The 26,740-nt window shown below is 55.0% G+C and overlaps 1 protein-coding gene across 3 annotated transcripts in view; it reads right to left on the bottom strand.

Annotated features, from left to right (window-relative positions):
- Window positions 1-26,740, bottom strand: part of LOC125702693 (uncharacterized) — a 166,647-nt gene that overhangs the window by 52,961 nt on the left and 86,946 nt on the right. For all 3 annotated transcript variants that reach the window (XM_048966303.1, XM_048966304.1, XM_048966305.1), the window contains 4 exons: window positions 22,276-22,374; window positions 16,735-16,833; window positions 16,112-16,306; window positions 11,185-11,283 (listed from right to left, as the gene is read on the bottom strand). In XM_048966303.1, coding sequence (XP_048822260.1) covers window positions 11,185-11,283; window positions 16,112-16,306; window positions 16,735-16,833; window positions 22,276-22,374 — 492 coding nt within the window. The remainder of the gene's footprint in view (window positions 1-11,184; window positions 11,284-16,111; window positions 16,307-16,734; window positions 16,834-22,275; window positions 22,375-26,740) is intronic.

The following is a 26,740-nucleotide window of genomic DNA, read 5'->3' as shown; positions in this document are numbered from 1 at the left end:
AAAAAATAAAGACAAAGCAGCACGAGCAAGTGCCAGCAATCTGAAAATATTTGCAGGGTCAATGGAAGGGAAGAATTTTGATACTTGGGCTCTGCAAATGCATCTTTAATACCACTACACTAATTACTAAGAGTCAAGTTAGCCACAGTGTGCCTGTCTCACAATCACAGCTAGATACCAATGCACATAAATCAAAAAGGCAGGGGGAAACACCCAGTGCTTGCCTATTAACTTCTCCACAACTTTCCCAATCAGCTAAGCCAAACAGCTGTACAAAATTACACCACTGCCATATCCTTAATTTTAAGAACAAAACTAATGAAGTATATGGCATTAATTTGACTGTAATAAATATACTGAGGCTGTAATGTGTAATTAAAAAGAACATGAATATTTAGCAGTATTAACTATTCTCAAATTAGCAACTGCTGTTTGAGAAGACTTGCTACTTTTCCTTGTAGCTCTGCCACATAACTGTGTCAAAGGAATGAGAAGGGACAACTAACAGCTTGCTAAACATGGAGCTGTGTTGGCAACTTACCATAATGTAGTTTAAAAAGTAAACAGAAGAAATGGAGGGATTCCATATTTTAGCTGTTAGTACCTGAGATGTAAGACTTCATCTGTGGTCCAGAAAGTAACAGCAGCTTCACTACCAAAAGAACAAACACCCATGGCTGCTGATCACCAGCTCTTCCCATTGCCTTCTTTTTATGTGCAATCAGCATACAAGGAAAATGAACGCAAAAAGTGGGCAACTGAACCCCTGCCTGTAGGATCTTCATAAGTGAATGCATAATGCCTACAGCGGTACCTGGAGAGATCAAAACCAGGGCAGCAGGATTTTTGAAGATATGTCTTTGGAGATACTTCTAGTGAACTTCCAATGACGGCCAGATCCCAGGCAGGAAAAGAGATTAAAGGAAAACGATGTCAAGAAACAGCTCAAGATATGCTGCTTTAGTGCCTGTGATCAGAGAAGCAGGGTTCTGAGCACGTAGCAGATACTGATGGCTGGGATTATATCAACAAGGGCAAGACTGTATTTTTTAATAGAAAAGTCAGAGGCAGGGTGAGGAAATTAGCAGTCAGAATACTTGAATGCTGTGTTATTCTGCTGAACGTTTCCAAATGCTCACCGCCTGCTGCTGTATGAAGAGAGAAGTATGTTCCAGAGCTAATCAGATTTTTGCCATTATCAGTAGCAAGTATATTGCTTTCTAAATTTTGTAATAGAAAAGAAGAAGTTGCTTTCTCCAGTTTTTTCTTTACCATATGGACTACTAAGTGCAGCAGCAGCTACTTTCAAATGTTACGGTTCCTTTGCTGAGGCATTATGATCCTTTGTAAGATGAAAGTAATTTTCTTTGTGTCTTAAGGAGATGCTATTCTGCAAAGCAGAAAGGCCTCCCAAGACTTACTGCCTAAAAATAGCTAACAGCCTTTCAGGAAGATGAAGAATGAATCTTTCAAGAGACGTGCTTGATTATTCTGTTTATTACTCTGATTTGCATTTCTGGAACTGGAGGATCCTGTAGTAGTAAGCACTGTAAAACAAAGGGGTTTGGTTTTGTTTGTTTGATACAGAATCCTGGCTTAAATCACCAAACTGACATCACGTAGCTGTCATTCAGCCTACCGAGCTGAAAACTGCTCTGCAGCATCATTACAGACAAAGCAATGTGTACTTGGAGAGTTTCAAGAATACACTGAACTTCTTTTAAACCTCTTCCCCCAGGCAAAATGGGAAGCTATTGTGCAACAGAGGTCACTCTGTGCAGCTAGCTCATGCATATGCCACTTTGTTCTGGATGTCAAGGAGGATTTTTAACAAGGAAATCAGTTTCCATTTAGAAGAACACTCTACACCTAGACGTGTTTCACATCTACTGTAAATAAAGTAAAAATTAAAGGGTATAATGATGAATGTCCAGCAGTAGATTTTTATCCACTTAGCCATCTCAGAAGTATTCAATCCAGTTCTGTAAGAACTCAATAACAAATTTTAATTTGGAGGCACTTGTCTGGATAAAAAGGAAGTCTTCTAAGTAGTGCCTACAGTCCTTTTTTCTTTAATGTATGATATTTATGAAATGCTACATACATGAGAGCCCTTTTTAGGACAGCACATCTGCAAGAAATCAGAAGATCACACAGAGAATGTGCTGTGAGAATCTGGCCTAGAAGGCTGCAGACAGAATGCCAGTTCCTGTGCTGTAACTATTTGTCTTTTTTTTTCTTTTCTTTTCTTTGAGAGAGGAAAGCCTTAAAGCTTTAATCTCACACACAAGCTCATCACATCCCAAGTCTATCTGTAATGCTCTCCAAATGAGAATGAATTCGGAAGGATGATGCTCAATCTTTAAATCCTTCTCTGCAGAGCTGTTTTCAACTTACAGGTTCATACAAGGGATCCTTGCTGTGGCTCTAGAACTTTCTGACGTGTCCTACCTGTTATGCTTGACAACCACACGGTAGAATTCAATTGCATTTAGGACTAAAAGTTTTCCTTGCATGATTTCCTGTCTAGTGTGATAGAAACAACTTAATGTGACAGCACACTTCCATTGTCACTGGTGGAAAACAAATTCCCCTCCCTCCTGGCCACTGTTATTAACTCCAAAGCAAAGAGCATGTGCAAAAGGCAAAGGAAAAAGAACAAATGTAAAAACTGGATCCACTGCTCCCAAACTGCCAGCCCACCAAAACAACACACATGCTAACAGAAATAACACAAGGAAATGCCCCGTGCATTTTCCTAGAAGAATATTTAAAGATTCCAAAAAACTCCGTGACCTCATTATCATTCAAATATCACTGTTACAAAGTCTTATTTACTTTTTTGTTCTTTGTTTACATTATTTAGTTCTGAAGAAGTCACACTGTTACATGACTCAGGGAATTAGCAAATACATTCAATTTACTTAAATAGGGTAATTACTACTACACTCAGCTGACATGAGTAGCCCTTTTGCAATGAACTGCCCTGTGATGTGTGCTTAAAATAAAGGAAAATATGCATGTATATTTTAAGAGCATTAAGAAGGAAGAACACTTGTAACTCCAGACATATAAAAGCTTTTCATCTTCTACTTTCTGTATTTTTCTGAAGTACTGATTGAATCCTAAGCTACCAGAATGAAGGCAGCTCTGTAGTCTCAGAAATGAAAATGAAAATGAAATGAAAAAATAATACAGTGTATAAATTCTTCTGGGTGAGACAGACCACAAAAAAGCCACCAAAACAAGCATGAGAGATCAATGCACTTGAAGGAGTTAATGTTATGGTAAGGTTAGGGCTGGAAACACTGACAGGATAGGAGCAGCAGCCCCTAGCCTGCTTTGGTAGGTCTTCTGTCATTCTGAAAGACAGTGCATTCTGGTAACCATACCCACACCACACTCTGAACACAGTGGGAACAGAACCCATACTCAGGAGCCTTTTTCCACACTTGGGAAAAAACAAACAAGGCGACTGCTGAAACTCATCATGCTCAATTACTGAGCAAGATGCTAAAGCTCCAACATTTAATGAAAGAAATGAAGTGCTTATGTGCATGTATACAAGTGTACACACACACAGGCACGCAGCTCTTACTCACAGTTTACTTCCAGAATGGCACGGACAGACTTGGCAAGGTCTCTGGCTTCTGCTGCAAGAGCTGTGGTAACAGTTGGTCCAATCCTCCCCAGCCGGGCAAGAAGTGCTTTAGAAGACAATGGTGTCCTTCTGCCACTAAAAGAAGGGGAGAAAAAGGCATTTATTTGTAAGGTGAGCAAAGGTTCCCTTCAATAAAGTAAAGCTTGAGTGTCATTCTATGAAAAAATCACTAGTATCATCAAGCATAAGTTGGTTTCAGAATTATTCTGTCTGTATAACAAAGGCTTTTAGGAAAGTTAAAATAAAACAGCATATTTAATCTCCCACCCCCGCACTGAGAATAACAGCATTCAGAAACACACAACAGAAAACTAAGGAAAAAATACAAGACAATTTTTAGGGACAAAAGTAGATTATTTTTCAATATGTGTGTGAATAACAGCTCATATCTGCTTACCTCAGAACAGCCGAGGAAGGAGAGTTTTCGGAAAGCGTTTCATGCACAACCTGTTGGCCACAGTAAGAAGTTAACAGCTCATAAATCAGTGCAGTCAAGAAGGTCAGATCTTTGGCACGTGGGCTCTGATCTGTACTTCATAATGTTGTTTCTGTTATAGCATTTCAAAACATTACTAAATACCATTTTTCTGCCTTCTTCCTCTGCAATATTTCACAGAAATCAGTATGCTCGTGAAAAATACGTTTAAGAAATCCAACCAGTTTCACTGACTCCACGTACAGCAAGATGAAAAGACATTCCTACAAGAACAGCACCTGTATTTCCAGCATGGTGCACCAAGCTGGGGAATCAACACAGGGCTTTTCCAAACAGAACAGTGCAGTGGCACAGTTACCTCTACGAATTGTAGCAGTTTTTCAGTAGCCACCTCAAAGCTCTTCCTAGCCGACTCCGATTTCCGCAGCTGACAGTCAAGAACAGTAACCCTCTTTCTCAAATCCTGGATGCTGTCCTGGAAAAGATGTTTGGTACATGCTAGTTTAAGGCCTTTATTTTCATCATTTGCTTCTATGGCTCACAAAGGAAAAAGGTGTGGATTGAAACAGACGTCTGAAATGTTTTACACCTTATGTTTCCTACCCATACCTGCTCAGGTAAGCTCTAGTAAATAAGCTCCCGGGTATCATATCAAGATAAATTCAGACTGGCAGCTGACAGCAGTGATGGGCTGAAACTGAGGATGCTCTGTACTGATTTATGAACAGATGAACAGCGCCGAAGTTAACTGTTAACTGGGTCTGTTCAGCCTTGAGAAAAGGAGACTGAGAGGGGACCTGATCCAGGTCTACAAATATCTGAGGTGTGGGGGGCAGAATGGCGAGGCCGGACTCTTTTCAGTGGTGAGTGGAGACAGGACAAGGGGAAACGGCTGGAAACTGCAGCATAGGAAGTTCTGCACAAACATGCGCAAGAACTTCTTTACAGTGAGGTGACGGAGCACTGGAACAGGCTGCCCAGGGAGGTGGTGAAGTCTCCTTCTCTGGAGATGTTCAAGACCTGCCTGGATGCCGACCTGTGCGACCTGCTGTAGGGAACTGCTTTGGCAGGGGGTTGGACTCGATGAGCTCTGGAGGTCCCTTCCAACCCCTGCAATTCTGTGATTCTGTGAAATCTGCGGTTTGCTCACAGAAATCCCTGTTTTTCCCATTACACCGGGGGCTTTTCCCCTTAAATATGCTTTTTTTCTCCCAAAAAATCCCTCTTTTCCCCTGAAATATGGGGTTTTCCACTTACATATGGCTTTTTCTGCTATAAATCCCTTATTTCCTTTTAAATCTGGGGTTTTTTCCCCTTAAATATGGCATTTTCAGACAGAAATCCCTGGTTTCTCCTTTAAATCTGGGTTTTTTTCCCCTTAAATACGGCTTTTTCTGCTAGAAATCTCTCTTTTTCCAACAATATCTGGGGTATTTCCCCTTAAATGTGGCTTTTTCTCACAGAAATCCCTGGTCTTCCCTTGCAATCTGGGGTTTTTACCCTTCAATATGGCTTTTCCACCTAGAAATCCCTGTTTTTCCCCATAAAACTGGGGTTTTCTCCTAGAAATCCGTTTTTCCTATTAAATTTGGAGTTTTTACCCTAAAATATGGCTTTTTCTCCTAGAAATCCCTGTTTTTCCCCTTAAATTTGAGGTTTTTCCCCTTAAATATGGCTTTTTCTCCTAGAAATCCCTGTTTTTCCATTACATCTGGGCTTTTCTCACAGAAATCCTTGTTTTGCCCCATAAATCTGCAGTTTTCGCCCTTAAACATGGCTTCTTCTGCCAGAAATCCCTGGTTTTCCATTAAATCTGGGCTTTTTCCGCTTAAATCTGGGGTTTGCTCACAGAAATCCCTGTTTTTTCCCATTACACCGGGTGCTTTTCCCCTTAAATATGCTTTTTTCTCCCAAAAAATCCCTGTTTTACCCCTTAAATATGGGGTTTTCCACTTACATATGGCTTTTTCTGCTAGAAATCCCTGTTATTCCCATTAAATCTGGGTTTTTTTCCCCTTAAGTACGGCTTTTTCTGCTAGAAATCTCTCTTTTTCCAACAATATCTGCGGTATTTCCCCTTAAATGTGGCTTTTTCTCCTAGAAATCCCTGGTCTTCCCTTGCAATCTGGGGTTTTTACCCTTTCTGCGAGAAATCCCGGTTATTCCCCTTAAATCTGGGCTTTTCTCACAGAAATCCCTGTTTTTCCCCATAAATTTCGGGTTTTCTCCTAGAAATCCCTGGTTTTCCAACAATATCTGGGGTATTTCCCCTTAAATGTGGCTTTTTCTGCCAGAAATCCCTGTTTTTTTCCATTAAATCTGGGCTTTTCTCACAGAAATCACTGTTTTTTCCCTTTCAATCTGGGGTTTTTACCCTTAAACATGCCTTTTTCTGCCAAAAATCCCTGTTTTTTCCCCTTAAATCTGGGGTATTTCCCCTTAAATATGTCTTTTTCTCCTAGAAATCCCTGTTTTTCCATTACATCTGGGCTTTTCTCACAGAAATCCGTTTTGCCCCATAAATCTGTAGTTTTCGCCCTTAAACATGGCTTCTTCTGCCAGAAATCCCTGGTTTTCCATTAAATCTGGGCTTTTTCCCTTAAATCTGAGGTTTGCACACAGAAATCCCTGTTTTTCCCATTACACCGGGTGCTTTTCCCCTTAAATATGCTTTTTTCTCCCAAAAAATCCCTGTTTTACCCCTTAAATATGGGGTATTCCCCTTACATATGGCTTTTTCTGCTAGAAATCTCTTATATCCTATTAAATCTGGGTTTTTTTTCCGTTTAAAAACGGCTTTTTCTCCTAGAAATCCCTGGTTTATCTCATTAAATAAGGGCTTTTTCCCCTTAAATACGACTTTTTCAGCTACAAATCCCTGTTTTGACCCTTAAACCAAGGGTTTTTGTCCTTAAATATGACTTTTTCTCATAGAAATCTCTGTCTTGCCTTCAAATATATATTTTTTTTGCCACAAAAGCCTTTTTTTTTCCCTTAAATTTGAGATTTTCCCCCTCACGTATGGCTTTTTCTACAAGAAATCCCAGTTTTTCCCATGAAATTTGTTTTTTTCCCCCATAAATATGGCCTTTTCTGCTAGAAATCCCTGTTTTTCCCCTTAGATCTGGGGTTTTGTACCAGAAACGTGCCGGGCTCCTGACTGATGGCAGTCTTACAATCTCCCTCTCCCTCCCCCCACTCTACTGAGGCAGCACTTCTCCCAGGCAACAAACACAATCACACACAACGGCAGCCCTGGCTCGGCCCAAGAAGGGACGTCCACAGCAAGCACATCTTCACAAACCTTCTTCCAGCTCCGCACCCTCCGGCCAACACAGCACCCGGGCGCCTTGCTCCACCGCCCGCCCGGGCTTTGCTGCCTACAACCAGGCCCTACGGGGCCTCCTCCTTCGCACACCCCAAACACCAACAAAGCTCCGCACTCGCACGGCCTTCCCTCACAGGAAGCTGCCCCCCGACCCCGCACCACTCGCCGGCGCCGCACGCATCGCCTCTGCGTGCCGGCAGCACCGCCAGCTCCTCCCCCGAGCGCCCCTCCATGCCCCCGCACCCAGGCCCGACCCCGCTCCCAGCACACAGCCCGCTCCTCCCGGCCCCGCTCACCGGCCCGGCGCCGCCATGCCGCGCTGCCCCGGAAGTGCTCTCCGCCGGCACCAAGCACTTCCTGCCCCGGCCCTACCAACCGCCTGCGGCGTCACGTTGCTAAGGCCGGCCTGGGGGCGGCCCGGGGCCTGGACGAGGGGGAGGGGCAGCTGGGGGGGGCCGCTGCCGGATTCCCCTCGGGTGGCGCCGGCGGCATGCGACTTGTCTTCTTCTCCTTTTCTGCCTTTTCCCTTTTCCCCCTTTTGCTTTCCTTTGCCTTGCTTTTCTTTGCCTTGCTTCTCTTTTCTCTTCCTTTCCTTTTCTCTTTCTCTCTTCCCCTTCACATTTCCCTTTTTCTTTCCTTTCATTTCTTACTTTCTTCTCCTCCCCTCCCCGCCCCTCCCCTCCCCTCCCCTGCCTTCCGTTTGCTTTCTGTCCACACGCAGTCTGCACATCTCCAATGGACATGCCTGGAGAAGATCACCTACGCAGGCAATAAATGGCTTGTGCTGTGCTTCACTGCTTTGTGCTCTTGAAAGACTCTGATTTGTTTTGCCCTTTCCTAGGTATCAGGAGGGCCCGGCTGGCTTTGCTGCGGAGCCTTATCACCCCACAGTCTGAAGACTTGGGGGAAAAGCCCAGCAGCTCCGTAGCTGCCAAGGGAAGACTTCATGCCCTGGCCTTCATACAGCCCGGCTCTCCCCGCTCTGCTCTGCGCTCCTGCCATCCCCTGCAGCCCCTGTGCTGCCACAAACACGAGCGCGGCTCGGGCCCAACGCCCTCCCTGCTGCACGCCCTCTCACGGCCCCAGGTGCTGCACCCACACCACTGCCCCAGCCCCGCAGCCCTCCTGCCCGCAGCGCAGCCCCACGCACCGGGCTCGGCCCCAGCCCCCAGCAGCTGATGGAGGTGACTCGGCCCCCGCTGCATCCACACCCAAACCTAACACGCACTAACCGCTCCTCAATACTCCCTTTCCCTCCTTTGCAGCCAGCTCCTTGGCTGCACGCAGCCCGACAATCCGCTCTTTCCTCTCCAGCAGTGCAGCAGGCAGGCGGCCAGGCAGGCAGGCAGGCAGGCAGGCAGCAGAAGGCAGTGCCGTGTAGCACGCTGGACCCAGTGCACCGTGCAGGCTCCTTCGTGGATGGAGGAAGACGCCGACGCGCCAAGCCAAAATGGCAGGCAGACACTCTTGACGTGCGGCCTCTGCTCTCCTCTGCTCTCCTCTCCTCTCTCGGGCTCCGGCTCACCAAGGTGCCCTCGCAGCACCCAGACGCTCCACACGCGCCGCTGCCCATGACGCGCTCCAAGCCACTGCAGCTGAAGCAGCGCAGCACGGCTCGCTGCCCTCCCGGCTCACGCCTGAGCTCTGGGCCCGAGGCGCGCTCACCTGCAGCCCTCCCGCTGCCCTCTCCTCCTGCCCCACTCCCAGCGCTGCTCTTCACACCAGCCCACCCGCACTTGAACTCCTCGCGGCTCAACGGCAGCCTGACGTGCAGGCCACGGCTGCCCGCAGCTGCAGCTGGCCTTCCCAGGGCAAGCAGGAACAGTCAGTGCTACACAAGGCTGAAAAAGCCACCAGGGAAGCTGGAGGGACGAGCTCAAGGGGCTGAGTGCAGGGACACCTGGCTTCCTCGCGCGCTGCTTCCTCTCCTTTTCTTTCTCTCACGCCTCACAGAGCAAGCTGATGCTCACACGCTTCGCTCGCACTTACGCTTTGGCTGAAAGGCCACCACTGGGCAAGACCAGCATGGAAACGCGGGAAAAGCAGCTCCATCGCCAGGGAGGGACGTGAAGCCGGCCCGTTCATCGCCCTGCCACTGCCAGCCCAAGCCAGGCATGTTTGGACCAGCTACTGAAAGAGGCAGCACCAGGTCTAAAAGCTTTCTTTCCCTTTTATTTTAAACTAAGGGATTTGGGTTGCATTCTGTAGATACGTCAACAGACAAGAAAATAGGCTGGATACCGCTCAGGACCAGCGACATGCGCTAAGTTCACCTCATCATCAACATTCTGAAACAGCTATCGAGCTGAAGGACCCTGAAGGAATGCAGCATCCCCAGCTCTTGCCACACATGAAATCCCGCACAGGCAAAGTCCGATTTCTTGGTCGCGCATCAGAAGCCCTTCCAGCTTCCTCAGTTCCTCTCCAATGTCCGGGCAAGGGAAAGCACGGCCACGCCACAAAACCAGACGGACAGTGCGCTGCCTTTGGAGCACCTCTCAGCCAGCATTCCAGCTGCTTCCTTTGGCCTTGGAGGCTTAGCGCTCAAGCCCTCACCGTTTCTTTTGGCTTTCCTTCTTGGCTTTCTTGCTTAGCTGTGCAGCACTTGCCTTTGGTTTCTTCACCGTCTCCCAAGTCTTAGACTCCAAGCCGTCCCAGTCCTACACGAATCAATTCACCAACAGTCAAGTCAGGGAACTTTCTGACAATTGCCCCACAGCTCGCTTTGGGAGCTCAAGTCACCTGACTGGGCAGCTCTGGGTGCCAGTGCTGCACATTGCCTTCCTGACATCAGGGCACAACAGAAACTCCACCTCTGTCTTGTGCCCAAAAATCCCACGTCACCTACAGTCTACAGGCCTTGCCTGCAAGGCAGTCCCTGCACAGGGGGACGCCCTGCCTGCCACTCACAGCCCACAGAGGCAGCAGCAGCAGCACCACCATAAGATGAGCTTGCACCTCCAGGCTCCTTGCGTGCCACCACGAACAGCACGCACGCCCAAGGAAGCACACAACAAACTGCCGCACCCTCAGCAATGCCGCGGCGCGCTACCGTAGGCAACGGCTCCAGCTGCTTCCCTCCCAGCCCATTGCCTCAGCATTTCTATCAACCTCTATCAAACAGAGCGCTACTTACTGTCTCTGGGCACTTGGGAACTGGCAGGGTTATGGCCCACACGCACACCAGCTGGAAAACGGCTCCAAACAAGAGGCCGGAGCGCAGCACGTTCTCCATCAGCGTGGGCTCAGGGACCTCAGGGGGCGAGAAACGCACTTCAGCGGCCATAGCGCACACAGCCTGCTGCTCTGCTGCTCTCCAGGAGGCTGCTTTCTACAAGGGGCAAACGAGAGCCATCATTCCATTCGTGCGCTCCGACGCTGTGACTTCCTGCTAGCAAAAACTCCCAGCCTGACTCACAGACGTGCTCTCAAGATAGCCTTGGTCTTCCGACCCAACCACAAGGAGGGACGCCAAACTTGCATTTCAGCCAGAGCTGAACAGGCAAGAATCAACTTCTCCCTGAGCTTGATCGCACACGCACGACCACTGTCTCATGAACACCAACAACAAGAGTATTCCTACCATCAGCTGCGCATTTGCATCTACCTGGCTACGTACGTCTTCACGGCCTTGCTGCTGCTGTGCCGGACGGCACCAAGCACAGCAATAAAGCACGCAGAAAGCCCATCTGCTGAGGACAGGGGCATGAGCTGGGCTCACGCCTAAGCACTGCTTACTGCAAAGGAAGGCACACCTACCTGCCAACGGCCACGCACGCTGCTCGAGACACAGTCACACACTGTTCTCCTGAGGCCCAACGCAACGGCGCAGCCACTCACACTCTGCTCCTCGACGCTCTGCAACACAAAAGTCACAAGCTGCAAATTCAATCCATCCAAGATGCCATCGGGCCTCCGTGCTCACGGCACTCGCACTCATGTCTTCGCATCATCAATCAGGCGTGTGCTTACCGAGTGAGCGCTGCTCACTGCCACCCAACAGGAGCAATCGACCCCTAACTGTCAAGTATGAACAGGAACCTATGCCTAACACTAAAAGACTACAAGGAACCTATGCCTAACTCTAACAGAAGAACAGGAACCTATGCCTAACTCTAAAACATGAACAAGAACCTACTCCTAACTCTCAAACATGAACAAGAACCTACTCCTAACACTAAAACGTGAACAATAACCTAATCCTAACACTAACACTAAACTTAACACTAAAATCAACAAGTAAACCAGGGACGGGGACTTAACAGGGTGAAGTTGGAGCTGGGGGCCCGCAGAATTGGCTCCAGAGGAGGAGCAGATGGTAACTCATGCCACCCAGCTAATGCTGGGGGCGGGGGCCGCGCAGCGGGTAAGGAGCCGAGCGCCTGGACCAGCGATGGCGGTGGAGCTGTGACGGCGCCCATGCGGGGCCTGGCACGGTGGTGTGGTGCCAGGCCAGCTGTGCCGCAGGCGGATCCACCTCCATGGGCTCATCCGGAGGCGGATCCACCTCCATGGGCTCATCCGGAGGTGGATCCACCTCCATGGGCTCCACGGAGGTGGTCACAGCGCTGGTCCAGGCGCGATGGAAACGGACTCTCTTCTCCTTCCTCCTCCGCTTGATGGTCAAGGCGGCCCCCCTCCTCCTCTTCGCTACTGGGGCCCCCAGCTCTCCCTTCCGATGGGAAATAGGGCAAGCTTCACCCCTCGCTCTCTTTGCTCCTGACATGGCTGCCAGAGCTCACAGAGGCGAGTGCGTTGGCCGGGGCAGCGGTGACCAAGGTGACGGCTGTGATGCGGCGAAGGTTCTAAAATGGCAGCCGCACTGCTGCCAATGGCGTTCCACATAGCATGAGGAGGGGGCTGCAGGACAGGGCACGGGACGGCAGCTAGAAGGCGCTCCCTGTGCCCAGCGGGCAGCCCTTCTCTGCGGCAAGCAAGAGGCCACAGAGGAGCCGGCCCCGAGAAAAGGGCCCTCGGCCTCCTTCATCCTCTCCCTTCTTCCACACGGGAATCTCTTGGGGCTGGCACACGCAGCACACAGCGCCATGTTCAGGGGCCTCCCGAGCCCAGCGCCAACAACAGCAGGCTCCAAAGCGCACCTCACCACGCCTGCCTCCTGGCACACACAAGCTCCGCTTTCCACCTTAGCATCCAGCGCCTCCTCTTGCGCCTCACGGCTGCGGATTCAACCATTCCCTACCAGAAATACGGCCAGCTGCATTTTCATTACAATCACTCTCACTCCATTCCACATCCGCGCACAATGCTGGCACACACACGGGGCCACCCTGGCTCACCGATGCTTCGCGGGGACCCACACAACAGCATGAGCCAAGCAGGCAGAAACGTGCCGGGCTCCTGACTGATGGCAGTCTTACAATCTCCCTCTCCCTCCCCCCACTCTACTGAGGCAGCACTTCTCCCAAGCAACAAACACAATCACACACAACGGCAGCCCTGGCTCGGCCCAAGAAGGGACGTCCACAGCAAGCACATCTTCACAAACCTTCTTCCAGCTCCGCACCCTCCGGCCAACACAGCACCCGGGCGCCTTGCTCCACCGCCCGCCCGGGCTTTGCTGCCTACAACCAGGCCCTACGGGGCCTCCTCCTTCGCACACCCCAAACACCAACAAAGCTCCGCACTCGCACGGCCTTCCCTCACAGGAAGCTGCCCCCCGACCCCGCACCACTCGCCGGCGCCGCACGCATCGCCTCTGCGTGCCGGCAGCACCGCCAGCTCCTCCCCCGAGCGCCCCTCCATGCCCCCGCACCCAGGCCCGACCCCGCTCCCAGCACACAGCCCGCTCCTCCCGGCCCCGCTCACCGGCCCGGCGCCGCCGTGCCGCGCTGCCCCGGAAGTGCTCTCCGCCGGCACCAAGCACTTCCTGCCCCGGCCCTACCAACCGCCTGCGGCGTCACGTTGCTAAGGCCGGCCTGGGGGCGGCCCGGGGCCTGGACGAGGGGGAGGGGCAGCTGGGGGGGGCCGCTGCCGGATTCCCCTCGGGTGGCGCCGGCGGCATGCGACTTGTCTTCTTCTCCTTTTCTGCCTTTTCCCTTTTCCCCCTTTTGCTTTCCTTTGCCTTGCTTTTCTTTGCCTTGCTTCTCTTTTCTCTTCCTTTCCTTTTCTCTTTCTCTCTTCCCCTTCACATTTCCCTTTTTCTTTCCTTTCATTTCTTACTTTCTTCTCCTCCCCTCCCCGCCCCTCCCCTCCCCTCCCCGCCCCTCCCCTGCCTTCCGTTTGCTTTCTGTCCACACGCAGTCTGCACATCTCCAATGGACATGCCTGGAGAAGATCACCTACGCAGGCAATAAATGGCTTGTGCTGTGCTTCACTGCTTTGTGCTCTTGAAAGACTCTGATTTGTTTTGCCCTTTCCTAGGTATCAGGAGGGCCCGGCTGGCTTTGCTGCGGAGCCTTATCACCCCACAGTCTGAAGACTTGGGGGAAAAGCCCAGCAGCTCCGTAGCTGCCAAGGGAAGACTTCATGCCCTGGCCTTCATACAGCCCGGCTCTCCCCGCTCTGCTCTGCGCTCCTGCCATCTCCTGCCATCCCCTGCAGCCCCTGTGCTGCCACAAACACGAGCGCGGCTCGGGCCCAACGCCCTCCCTGCTGCACGCCCTCTCACGGCCCCAGGTGCTGCACCCACACCACTGCCCCAGCCCCGCAGCCCTCCTGCCCGCAGCGCAGCCCCACGCACCGGGCTCGGCCCCAGCCCCCAGCAGCTGATGGAGGTGACTCGGCCCCCGCTGCATCCACACCCAAACCTAACACGCACTAACCGCTCCTCAATACTCCCTTTCCCTCCTTTGCAGCCAGCTCCTTGGCTGCACGCAGCCCGACAATCCGCTCTTTCCTCTCCAGCAGTGCAGCAGGCAGGCGGCCAGGCAGGCAGGCAGGCAGGCAGGCAGCAGAAGGCAGTGCCGTGTAGCACGCTGGACCCAGTGCACCGTGCAGGCTCCTTCGTGGATGGAGGAAGACGCCGACGCGCCAAGCCAAAATGGCAGGCAGACACTCTTGACGTGCGACCTCTGCTCTCCTCTGCTCTCCTCTCCTCTCTCGGGCTCCGGCTCACCAAGGTGCCCTCGCAGCACCCAGACGCTCCACACGCGCCGCTGCCCATGACGCGCTCCAAGCCACTGCAGCTGAAGCAGCGCAGCACGGCTCGCTGCCCTCCCGGCTCACGCCTGAGCTCTGGGCCCGAGGCGCGCTCACCTGCAGCCCTCCCGCTGCCCTCTCCTCCTGCCCCACTCCCAGCGCTGCTCTTCACACCAGCCCACCCGCACTTGAACTCCTCGCGGCTCAACGGCAGCCTGACGTGCAGGCCACGGCTGCCCGCAGCTGCAGCTGGCCTTCCCAGGGCAAGCAGGAACAGTCAGTGCTACACAAGGCTGAAAAAGCCACCAGGGAAGCTGGAGGGACGAGCTCAAGGGGCTGAGTGCAGGGACACCTGGCTTCCTCGCGCGCTGCTTCCTCTCCTTTTCTTTCTCTCACGCCTCACAGAGCAAGCTGATGCTCACACGCTTCGCTCGCACTTACGCTTTGGCTGAAAGGCCACCACTGGGCAAGACCAGCATGGAAACGCGGGAAAAGCAGCTCCATCGCCAGGGAGGGACGTGAAGCCGGCCCGTTCATCGCCCTGCCACTGCCAGCCCAAGCCAGGCATGTTTGGACCAGCTACTGAAAGAGGCAGCACCAGGTCTAAAAGCTTTCTTTCCCTTTTATTTTAAACTAAGGGATTTGGGTTGCATTCTGTAGATACGTCAACAGACAAGAAAATAGGCTGGATACCGCTCAGGACCAGCGACATGCGCTAAGTTCACCTCATCATCAACATTCTGAAACAGCTATCGAGCTGAAGGACCCTGAAGGAATGCAGCGTCCCCAGCTCTTGCCACACATGAAATCCCGCACAGGCAAAGTCCGATTTCTTGGTCGCGCATCAGAAGCCCTTCCAGCTTCCTCAGTTCCTCTCCAATGTCCGGGCAAGGGAAAGCACGGCCACGCCACAAAACCAGACGGACAGTGCGCTGCCTTTGGAGCACCTCTCAGCCAGCATTCCAGCTGCTTCCTTTGGCCTTGGAGGCTTAGCGCTCAAGCCCTCACCGTTTCTTTTGGCTTTCCTTCTTGGCTTTCTTGCTTAGCTGTGCAGCACTTGCCTTTGGTTTCTTCACCGTCTCCCAAGTCTTAGACTCCAAGCCGTCCCAGTCCTACACGAATCAATTCACCAACAGTCAAGTCAGGGAACTTTCTGACAATTGCCCCACAGCTCGCTTTGGGAGCTCAAGTCACCTGACTGGGCAGCTCTGGGTGCCAGTGCTGCACATTGCCTTCCTGACATCAGGGCACAACAGAAACTCCACCTCTGTCTTCTTCCCAAAAATCCCACGTCACCTACAGTCTACAGGCCTTGCCTGCAAGGCAGTCCCTGCACAGGGGGATGCCCTGCCTGCCACTCACAGCCCACAGAGGCAGCAGCAGCAGCACCACCATAAGATGAGCTTGCACCTCCAGGCTCCTTGCGTGCCACCACGAACAGCACGCACGCCCAAGGAAGCACAGAACAAACTGCCGCACCCTCAGCAATGCCGCGGCGCGCTACCGTAGGCAACGGCTCCAGCTGCTTCCCTCCCAGCCCATTGCCTCAGCATTTCTATCAACCTCTATCAAACAGAGCGCTACTTACTGTCTCTGGGCACTTGGGAACTGGCAGGGTTATGGCCCACACGCACACCAGCTGGAAAACGGCTCCAAACAAGAGGCCGGAGCGCAGCACGTTCTCCATCAGCGTGGGCTCAGGGACCTCAGGGGGCGAGAAACGCACTTCAGCGGCCATAGCGCACACAGCCTGCTGCTCTGCTGCTCTCCAGGAGGCTGCTTTCTACAAGGGGCAAACGAGAGCCATCATTCCATTCGTGCGCTCCGACGCTGTGACTTCCTGCTAGCAAAAACTCCCAGCCTGACTCACAGACGTGCTCTCAAGATAGCCTTGGTCTTCCGACCCAACCACAAGGAGGGACGCCAAACTTGCATTTCAGCCAGAGCTGAACAGGCAAGAATCAACTTCTCCCTGAGCTTGATCGCACACGCACGACCACTGTCTCATGAACACCAACAACAAGAGTATTCCTACCATCAGCTGCGCATTTGCATCTACCTGGCTACGTACGTCTTCACGGCCTTGCTGCTGCTGTGCCGGACGGCACCAAGCACAGCAATAAAGCACGCAGAAAGCCCATCTGCTGAGGACAGGGGCATGAGCTGGGCTCACGCCTAAGCACTGCTTACTGCAAAGGAAGGCACACCTACCTGCCAACGGCCACGCACGATGCTCGAGACACAGTCACACACTGTTCTCCTGAGGCCCAACGCAACGGCGCAGCCACTCACACTCTGCTCCTCGACGGTCTGCAACACAAAAGTCACAAGCTGCAAATTCAATCCATCCAAGATGCCATCAGGCCTCCGTGCTCACGGCACTCGCACTCATGTCTTCGCATCATCAATCAGGCGTGTGCTTACCGAGTGAGCGCTGCTCACTGCCACCCAACAGGAGCAATCGACCCCTAACTGTCAAGTATGAACAGGAACCTATGCCTAACACTAAAAGACTACAAGGAACCTATGCCTAACTCTAACAGAAGAACAGGAACCTATGCCTAACTCTAAAACATGAACAAGAACCTACTCCTAACTCTCAAACATGAACAAGAACCTACTCCTAACACTAAAACGTGAACAATAACCTAATCCTAACACTAACACTAAACTTAACACTAAAATCAACAAGTAAACCAGGGACGGGGACTTAACAGGGTGAAGATGGAGCTGGGGGCCCGCAGAATTGGCTCCAGAGGAGGAGCAGATGGTAACTCATGCCACCCAGCTAATGCTGGGGGCGGGGGCCGCGCAGCGGGTAAGGAGCCGAGCGCCTGGACCAGCGATGGCGGTGGAGCTGTGACGGCGCCCATGCGGGGCCTGGCACGGTGGTGTGGTGCCAGGCCAGCTGTGCCGCAGGCGGATCCACCTCCATGGGCTCATCCGGAGGCGGATCCACCTCCATGGGCTCATCCGGAGGTGGATCCACCTCCATGGGCTCCACGGAGGTGGTCACAGCGCTGGTCCAGGCGCGATGGAAACGGACTCTCTTCTCCTTCCTCCTCCGCTTGATGGTCAAGGCGGCCCCCCTCCTCCTCTTCGCTACTGGGGCCCCCAGCTCTCCCTTCCGATGGGAAATAGGGCAAGCTTCGCCCCTCGCTCTCTTTGCTCCTGACATGGCTGCCAGAGCTCACAGAGGCGAGTGCGTTGGCCGGGGCAGCGGTGACCAAGGTGACGGCTGTGATGCGGCGAAGGTTCTAAAATGGCAGCCGCACTGCTGCCAATGGCGTTCCACATAGCATGAGGAGGGGGCTGCAGGACAGGGCACGGGACGGCAGCTAGAAGGCGCTCCCTGTGCCCAGCGGGCAGCCCTTCTCTCCGGCAAGCAAGAGGCCACAGAGGAGCCGGCCCCAAGAAAAGGGCCCTCGGCCTCCTTCAGCCTCTCCCTTCTTCCACACGGGAATCTCTTGGGGCTGGCACACGCAGCACACAGCGCCATGTTCAGGGGCCTCCCGAGCCCAGCGCCAACAACAGCAGGCTCCAAAGCGCACCTCACCACGCCTGCCTCCTGGCACACACAAGCTCCGCTTTCCACCTTAGCATCCAGCGCCTCCTCTTGCGCCTCACGGCTGCGGATTCAACCATTCCCTACCAGAAATACGGCCAGCTGCATTTTCATTACAATCACTCTCACTCCATTCCACATCCGCGCACAATGCTGGCACACACACGGGGCCACCCTGGCTCACCGATGCTTCGCGGGGACCCACACAACAGCATGAGCCAAGCAGGCAGAAACGTGCCGGGCTCCTGACTGATGGCAGTCTTACAATCTCCCTCTCCCTCCCCCCACTCTACTGAGGCAGCACTTCTCCCAAGCAACAAACACAATCACACACAACGGCAGCCCTGGCTCGGCCCAAGAAGGGACGTCCACAGCAAGCACATCTTCACAAACCTTCTTCCAGCTCCGCACCCTCCGGCCAACACAGCACCCGGGCGCCTTGCTCCACCGCCCGCCCGGGCTTTGCTGCCTACAACCAGGCCCTACGGGGCCTCCTCCTTCGCACACCCCAAACACCAACAAAGCTCCGCACTCGCACAGCCTTCCCTCACAGGAAGCTGCCCCCCGACCCCGCACCACTCGCCGGCGCCGCACGCATCGCCTCTGCGTGCCGGCAGCACCGCCAGCTCCTCCCCCGAGCGCCCCTCCATGCCCCCGCACCCAGGCCCGACCCCGCTCCCAGCACACAGCCCGCTCCTCCCGGCCCCGCTCACCGGCCCGGCGCCGCCATGCCGCGCTGCCCCGGAAGTGCTCTCCGCCGGCACCAAGCACTTCCTGCCCCGGCCCTACCAACCGCCTGCGGCGTCACGTTGCTAAGGCCGGCCTGGGGGCGGCCCGGGGCCTGGACGAGGGGGAGGGGCAGCTGGGGGGGGGCCGCTGCCGGATTCCCCTCGGGTGGCGCCGGCGGCATGCGACTTGTCTTCTTCTCCTTTTCTGCCTTTTCCCTTTTCCCCCTTTTGCTTTCCTTTGCCTTGCTTTTCTTTGCCTTGCTTCTCTTTTCTCTTCCTTTCCTTTTCTCTTTCTCTCTTCCCCTTCACATTTCCCTTTTTCTTTCCTTTCATTTCTTACTTTCTTCTCCTCCCCTCCCCGCCCCTCCCCTCCCCTCCCCGCCCCTCCCCTGCCTTCCGTTTGCTTTCTGTCCACACGCAGTCTGCACATCTCCAATGGACATGCCTGGAGAAGATCACCTACGCAGGCAATAAATGGCTTGTGCTGTGCTTCACTGCTTTGTGCTCTTGAAAGACTCTGATTTGTTTTGCCCTTTCCTAGGTATCAGGAGGGCCCGGCTGGCTTTGCTGCGGAGCCTTATCACCCCACAGTCTGAAGACTTGGGGGAAAAGCCCAGCAGCTCCGTAGCTGCCAAGGGAAGACTTCATGCCCTGGCCTTCATACAGCCCGGCTCTCCCCGCTCTGCTCTGCGCTCCTGCCATCCCCTGCAGCCCCTGTGCTGCCACAAACACGAGCGCGGCTCGGGCCCAACGCCCTCCCTGCTGCACGCCCTCTCACAGCCCCAGGTGCTGCACCCACACCACTGCCCCAGCCCCGCAGCCCTCCTGCCCGCAGCGCAGCCCCACGCACCGGGCTCGGCCCCAGCCCCCAGCAGCTGATGGAGGTGACTCGGCCCCCGCTGCATCCACACCCAAACCTAACACGCACTAACCGCTCCTCAATACTCCCTTTCCCTCCTTTGCAGCCAGCTCCTTGGCTGCACGCAGCCCGACAATCCGCTCTTTCCTCTCCAGCAGTGCAGCAGGCAGGCGGCCAGGCAGGCAGGCAGGCAGGCAGGCAGCAGAAGGCAGTGCCGTGTAGCACGCTGGACCCAGTGCACCGTGCAGGCTCCTTCGTGGATGGAGGAAGACGCCGACGCGCCAAGCCAAAATGGCAGGCAGACACTCTTGACGTGCGACCTCTGCTCTCCTCTGCTCTCCTCTCCTCTCTCGGGCTCCGGCTCACCAAGGTGCCCTCGCAGCACCCAGACGCTCCACACGCGCCGCTGCCCATGACGCGCTCCAAGCCACTGCAGCTGAAGCAGCGCAGCACGGCTCGCTGCCCTCCCGGCTCACGCCTGAGCTCTGGGCCCGAGGCGCGCTCACCTGCAGCCCTCCCGCTGCCCTCTCCTCCTGCCCCACTCCCAGCGCTGCTCTTCACACCAGCCCACCCGCACTTGAACTCCTCGCGGCTCAACGGCAGCCTGACGTGCAGGCCACGGCTGCCCGCAGCTGCAGCTGGCCTTCCCAGGGCAAGCAGGAACAGTCAGTGCTACACAAGGCTGAAAAAGCCACCAGGGAAGCTGGAGGGACGAGCTCAAGGGGCTGAGTGCAGGGACACCTGGCTTCCTCGCGCGCTGCTTCCTCTCCTTTTCTTTCTCTCACGCCTCACAGAGCAAGCTGATGCTCACACGCTTCGCTCGCACTTACGCTTTGGCTGAAAGGCCACCACTGGGCAAGACCAGCATGGAAACGCGGGAAAAGCAGCTCCATCGCCAGGGAGGGACGTGAAGCCGGCCCGTTCATCGCCCTGCCACTGCCAGCCCAAGCCAGGCATGTTTGGACCAGCTACTGAAAGAGGCAGCACCAGGTCTAAAAGCTTTCTTTCCCTTTTATTTTAAACTAAGGGATTTGGGTTGCATTCTGTAGATACGTCAACAGACAAGAAAATAGGCTGGATACCGCTCAGGACCAGCGACATGCGCTAAGTTCACCTCATCATCAACATTCTGAAACAGCTATCGAGCTGAAGGACCCTGAAGGAATGCAGCGTCCCCAGCTCTTGCCACACATGAAATCCCGCACAGGCAAAGTCCGATTTCTTGGTCGCGCATCAGAAGCCCTTCCAGCTTCCTCAGTTCCTCTCCAATGTCCGGGCAAGGGAAAGCACGGCCACGCCACAAAACCAGACGGACAGTGCGCTGCCTTTGGAGCACCTCTCAGCCAGCATTCCAGCTGCTTCCTTTGGCCTTGGAGGCTTAGCGCTCAAGCCCTCACCGTTTCTTTTGGCTTTCCTTCTTGGCTTTCTTGCTTAGCTGTGCAGCACTTGCCTTTGGTTTCTTCACCGTCTCCCAAGTCTTAGACTCCAAGCCGTCCCAGTCCTACACGAATCAATTCACCAACAGTCAAGTCAGGGAACTTTCTGACAATTGCCCCACAGCTCGCTTTGGGAGCTCAAGTCACCTGACTGGGCAGCTCTGGGTGCCAGTGCTGCACATTGCCTTCCTGACATCAGGGCACAACAGAAACTCCACCTCTGTCTTCTTCCCAAAAATCCCACGTCACCTACAGTCTACAGGCCTTGCCTGCAAGGCAGTCCCTGCACAGGGGGACGCCCTGCCTGCCACTCACAGCCCACAGAGGCAGCAGCAGCAGCACCACCATAAGATGAGCTTGCACCTCCAGGCTCCTTGCGTGCCACCACGAACAGCACGCACGCCCAAGGAAGCACACAACAAACTGCCGCACCCTCAGCAATGCCGCGGCGCGCTACCGTAGGCAACGGCTCCAGCTGCTTCCCTCCCAGCCCATTGCCTCAGCATTTCTATCAACCTCTATCAAACAGAGCGCTACTTACTGTCTCTGGGCACTTGGGAACTGGCAGGGTTATGGCCCACACGCACACAAGCTGCAAAACGGCTCCAAACAAGAGGCCGGAGCGCAGCACGTTCTCCATCAGCGTGGGCTCAGGGACCTCAGGGGGCGAGAAACGCACTTCAGCGGCCATAGCGCACACAGCCTGCTGCTCTGCTGCTCTCCAGGAGGCTGCTTTCTACAAGGGGGAAACGAGAGCCATCATTCCATTCGTGCGCTCCGACGCTGTGACTTCCTGCTAGCAAAAACTCCCAGCCTGACTCACAGACGTGCTCTCAAGATAGCCTTGGTCTTCCGACCCAACCACAAGGAGGGACGCCAAACTTGCATTTCAGCCAGAGCTGAACAGGCAAGAATCAACTTCTCCCTGAGCTTGATCGCACACGCACGACCACTGTCTCATGAACACCAACAACAAGAGTATTCCTACCATCAGCTGCGCATTTGCATCTACCTGGCTACGTACGTCTTCACGGCCTTGCTGCTGCTGTGCCGGACGGCACCAAGCACAGCAATAAAGCACGCAGAAAGCCCATCTGCTGAGGACAGGGGCATGAGCTGGGCTCACGCCTAAGCACTGCTTACTGCAAAGGAAGGCACACCTACCTGCCAACGGCCACGCACGATGCTCGAGACACAGTCACACACTGTTCTCCTGAGGCCCAACGCAACGGCGCAGCCACTCACACTCTGCTCCTCGACGGTCTGCAACACAAAAGTCACAAGCTGCAAATTCAATCCATCCAAGATGCCATCGGGCCTCCGTGCTCACGGCACTCGCACTCATGTCTTCGCATCATCAATCAGGCGTGTGCTTACCGAGTGAGCGCTGCTCACTGCCACCCAACAGGAGCAATCGACCCCTAACTGTCAAGTATGAACAGGAACCTATGCCTAACACTAAAAGACTACAAGGAACCTATGCCTAACTCTAACAGAAGAACAGGAACCTATGCCTAACTCTAAAACATGAACAAGAACCTACTCCTAACTCTAAAACATGAACAAGAACCTACTCCTAACTCTCAAACATGAACAAGAACCTACTCCTAACACTAAAACGTGAACAATAACCTAATCCTAACACTAACACTAAACTTAACACTAAAATCAACAAGTAAACCAGGGACGGGGACTTAACAGGGTGAAGATGGAGCTGGGGGCCCGCAGAATTGGCTCCAGAGGAGGAGCAGATGGTAACTCATGCCACCCAGCTAATGCTGGGGGCGGGGGCCGCGCAGCGGGTAAGGAGCCGAGCGCCTGGACCAGCGATGGCGGTGGAGCTGTGACGGCGCCCATGCGGGGCCTGGCACGGTGGTGTGGTGCCAGGCCAGCTGTGCCGCAGGCGGATCCACCTCCATGGGCTCATCCGGAGGCGGATCCACCTCCATGGGCTCATCCGGAGGTGGATCCACCTCCATGGGCTCCACGGAGGTGGTCACAGCGCTGGTCCAGGCGCGATGGAAACGGACTCTCTTCTCCTTCCTCCTCCGCTTGATGGTCAAGGCGGCCCCCCTCCTCCTCTTCGCTACTGGGGCCCCCAGCTCTCCCTTCCGATGGGAAATAGGGCAAGCTTCGCCCCTCGCTCTCTTTGCTCCTGACATGGCTGCCAGAGCTCACAGAGGCGAGTGCGTTGGCCGGGGCAGCGGTGACCAAGGTGACGGCTGTGATGCGGCGAAGGTTCTAAAATGGCAGCCGCACTGCTGCCAATGGCGTTCCACATAGCATGAGGAGGGGGCTGCAGGACAGGGCACGGGACGGCAGCTAGAAGGCGCTCCCTGTGCCCAGCGGGCAGCCCTTCTCTCCGGCAAGCAAGAGGCCACAGAGGAGCCGGCCCCGAGAAAAGGGCCCTCGGCCTCCTTCAGCCTCTCCCTTCTTCCACACGGGAATCTCTTGGGGCTGGCACACGCAGCACACAGCGCCATGTTCAGGGGCCTCCCGAGCCCAGCGCCAACAACAGCAGGCTCCAAAGCGCACCTCACCACGCCTGCCTCCTGGCACACACAAGCTCCGCTTTCCACCTTAGCATCCAGCGCCTCCTCTTGCGCCTCACGGCTGCGGATTCAACCATTCCCTACCAGAAATACGGCCAGCTGCATTTTCATTACAATCACTCTCACTCCATTCCACATCCGCGCACAATGCTGGCACACACACGGGGCCACCCTGGCTCACCGATGCTTCGCGGGGACCCACACAACAGCATGAGCCAAGCAGGCAGAAACGTGCCGGGCTCCTGACTGATGGCAGTCTTACAATCTCCCTCTCCCTCCCCCCACTCTACTGAGGCAGCACTTCTCCCAAGCAACAAACACAATCACACACAACGGCAGCCCTGGCTCGGCCCAAGAAGGGACGTCCACAGCAAGCACATCTTCACAAACCTTCTTCCAGCTCCACACCCTCCGGCCAACACAGCACCCGGGCGCCTTGCTCCACCGCCCGCCCGGGCTTTGCTGCCTACAACCAGGCCCTACGGGGCCTCCTCCTTCGCACACCCCAAACACCAACAAAGCTCCGCACTCGCACAGCCTTCCCTCACAGGAAGCTGCCCCCCGACCCCGCACCACTCGCCGGCGCCGCACGCATCGCCTCTGCGTGCCGGCAGCACCGCCAGCTCCTCCCCCGAGCGCCCCTCCATGCCCCCGCACCCAGGCCCGACCCCGCTCCCAGCACACAGCCCGCTCCTCCCGGCCCCACTCACCGGCCCGGCGCCGCCATGCCGCGCTGCCCCGGAAGTGCTCTCCGCCGGCACCAAGCACTTCCTGCCCCGGCCCTACCAACCGCCTGCGGCGTCACGTTGCTAAGGCCGGCCTGGGGGCGGCCCGGGGCCTGGACGAGGGGGAGGGGCAGCTGGGGGGGGCCGCTGCCGGATTCCCCTCGGGTGGCGCCGGCGGCATGCGACTTGTCTTCTTCTCCTTTTCTGCCTTTTCCCTTTTCCCCCTTTTGCTTTCCTTTGCCTTGCTTTTCTTTGCCTTGCTTCTCTTTTCTCTTCCTTTCCTTTTCTCTTTCTCTCTTCCCCTTCACATTTCCCTTTTTCTTTCCTTTCATTTCTTACTTTCTTCTCCTCCCCTCCCCTCCCTCCCCGCCCCTCCCCTGCCTTCCGTTTGCTTTCTGTCCACACGCAGTCTGCACATCTCCAATGGACATGCCTGGAGAAGATCACCTACGCAGGCAATAAATGGCTTGTGCTGTGCTTCACTGCTTTGTGCTCTTGAAAGACTCTGATTTGTTTTGCCCTTTCCTAGGTATCAGGAGGGCCCGGCTGGCTTTGCTGCGGAGCCTTATCACCCCACAGTCTGAAGACTTGGGGGAAAAGCCCAGCAGCTCCGTAGCTGCCAAGGGAAGACTTCATGCCCTGGCCTTCATACAGCCCGGCTCTCCCCGCTCTGCTCTGCGCTCCTGCCATCCCCTGCAGCCCCTGTGCTGCCACAAACACGAGCGCGGCTCGGGCCCAACGCCCTCCCTGCTGCACGCCCTCTCACGGCCCCAGGTGCTGCACCCACACCACTGCCCCAGCCCCGCAGCCCTCCTGCCCGCAGCGCAGCCCCACGCACCGGGCTCGGCCCCAGCCCCCAGCAGCTGATGGAGGTGACTCGGCCCCCGCTGCATCCACACCCAAACCTAACACGCACTAACCGCTCCTCAATACTCCCTTTCCCTCCTTTGCAGCCAGCTCCTTGGCTGCACGCAGCCCGACAATCCGCTCTTTCCTCTCCAGCAGTGCAGCAGGCAGGCGGCCAGGCAGGCAGGCAGGCAGGCAGCAGAAGGCAGTGCCGTGTAGCACGCTGGACCCAGTGCACCGTGCAGGCTCCTTCGTGGATGGAGGAAGACGCCGACGCGCCAAGCCAAAATGGCAGGCAGACACTCTTGACGTGCGACCTCTGCTCTCCTCTGCTCTCCTCTCCTCTCTCGGGCTCCGGCTCACCAAGGTGCCCTCGCAGCACCCAGACGCTCCACACGCGCCGCTGCCCATGACGCGCTCCAAGCCACTGCAGCTGAAGCAGCGCAGCACGGCTCGCTGCCCTCCCGGCTCACGCCTGAGCTCTGGGCCCGAGGCGCGCTCACCTGCAGCCCTCCCGCTGCCCTCTCCTCCTGCCCCACTCCCAGCGCTGCTCTTCACACCAGCCCACCCGCACTTGAACTCCTCGCGGCTCAACGGCAGCCTGACGTGCAGGCCACGGCTGCCCGCAGCTGCAGCTGGCCTTCCCAGGGCAAGCAGGAACAGTCAGTGCTACACAAGGCTGAAAAAGCCACCAGGGAAGCTGGAGGGACGAGCTCAAGGGGCTGAGTGCAGGGACACCTGGCTTCCTCGCGCGCTGCTTCCTCTCCTTTTCTTTCTCTCACGCCTCACAGAGCAAGCTGATGCTCACACGCTTCGCTCGCACTTACGCTTTGGCTGAAAGGCCACCACTGGGCAAGACCAGCATGGAAACGCGGGAAAAGCAGCTCCATCGCCAGGGAGGGACGTGAAGCCGGCCCGTTCATCGCCCTGCCACTGCCAGCCCAAGCCAGGCATGTTTGGACCAGCTACTGAAAGAGGCAGCACCAGGTCTAAAAGCTTTCTTTCCCTTTTATTTTAAACTAAGGGATTTGGGTTGCATTCTGTAGATACGTCAACAGACAAGAAAATAGGCTGGATACCGCTCAGGACCAGCGACATGCGCTAAGTTCACCTCATCATCAACATTCTGAAACAGCTATCGAGCTGAAGGACCCTGAAGGAATGCAGCGTCCCCAGCTCTTGCCACACATGAAATCCCGCACAGGCAAAGTCCGATTTCTTGGTCGCGCATCAGAAGCCCTTCCAGCTTCCTCAGTTCCTCTCCAATGTCCGGGCAAGGGAAAGCACGGCCACGCCACAAAACCAGACGGACAGTGCGCTGCCTTTGGAGCACCTCTCAGCCAGCATTCCAGCTGCTTCCTTTGGCCTTGGAGGCTTAGCGCTCAAGCCCTCACCGTTTCTTTTGGCTTTCCTTCTTGGCTTTCTTGCTTAGCTGTGCAGCACTTGCCTTTGGTTTCTTCACCGTCTCCCAAGTCTTAGACTCCAAGCCGTCCCAGTCCTACACGA

Source organism: Lagopus muta, chromosome 19, assembly GCF_023343835.1.
Source record: "Lagopus muta isolate bLagMut1 chromosome 19, bLagMut1 primary, whole genome shotgun sequence".
NCBI lineage: Eukaryota > Metazoa > Chordata > Aves > Galliformes > Phasianidae > Lagopus > Lagopus muta.
This window is presented reverse-complemented; position numbering and strand designations above follow the sequence as displayed.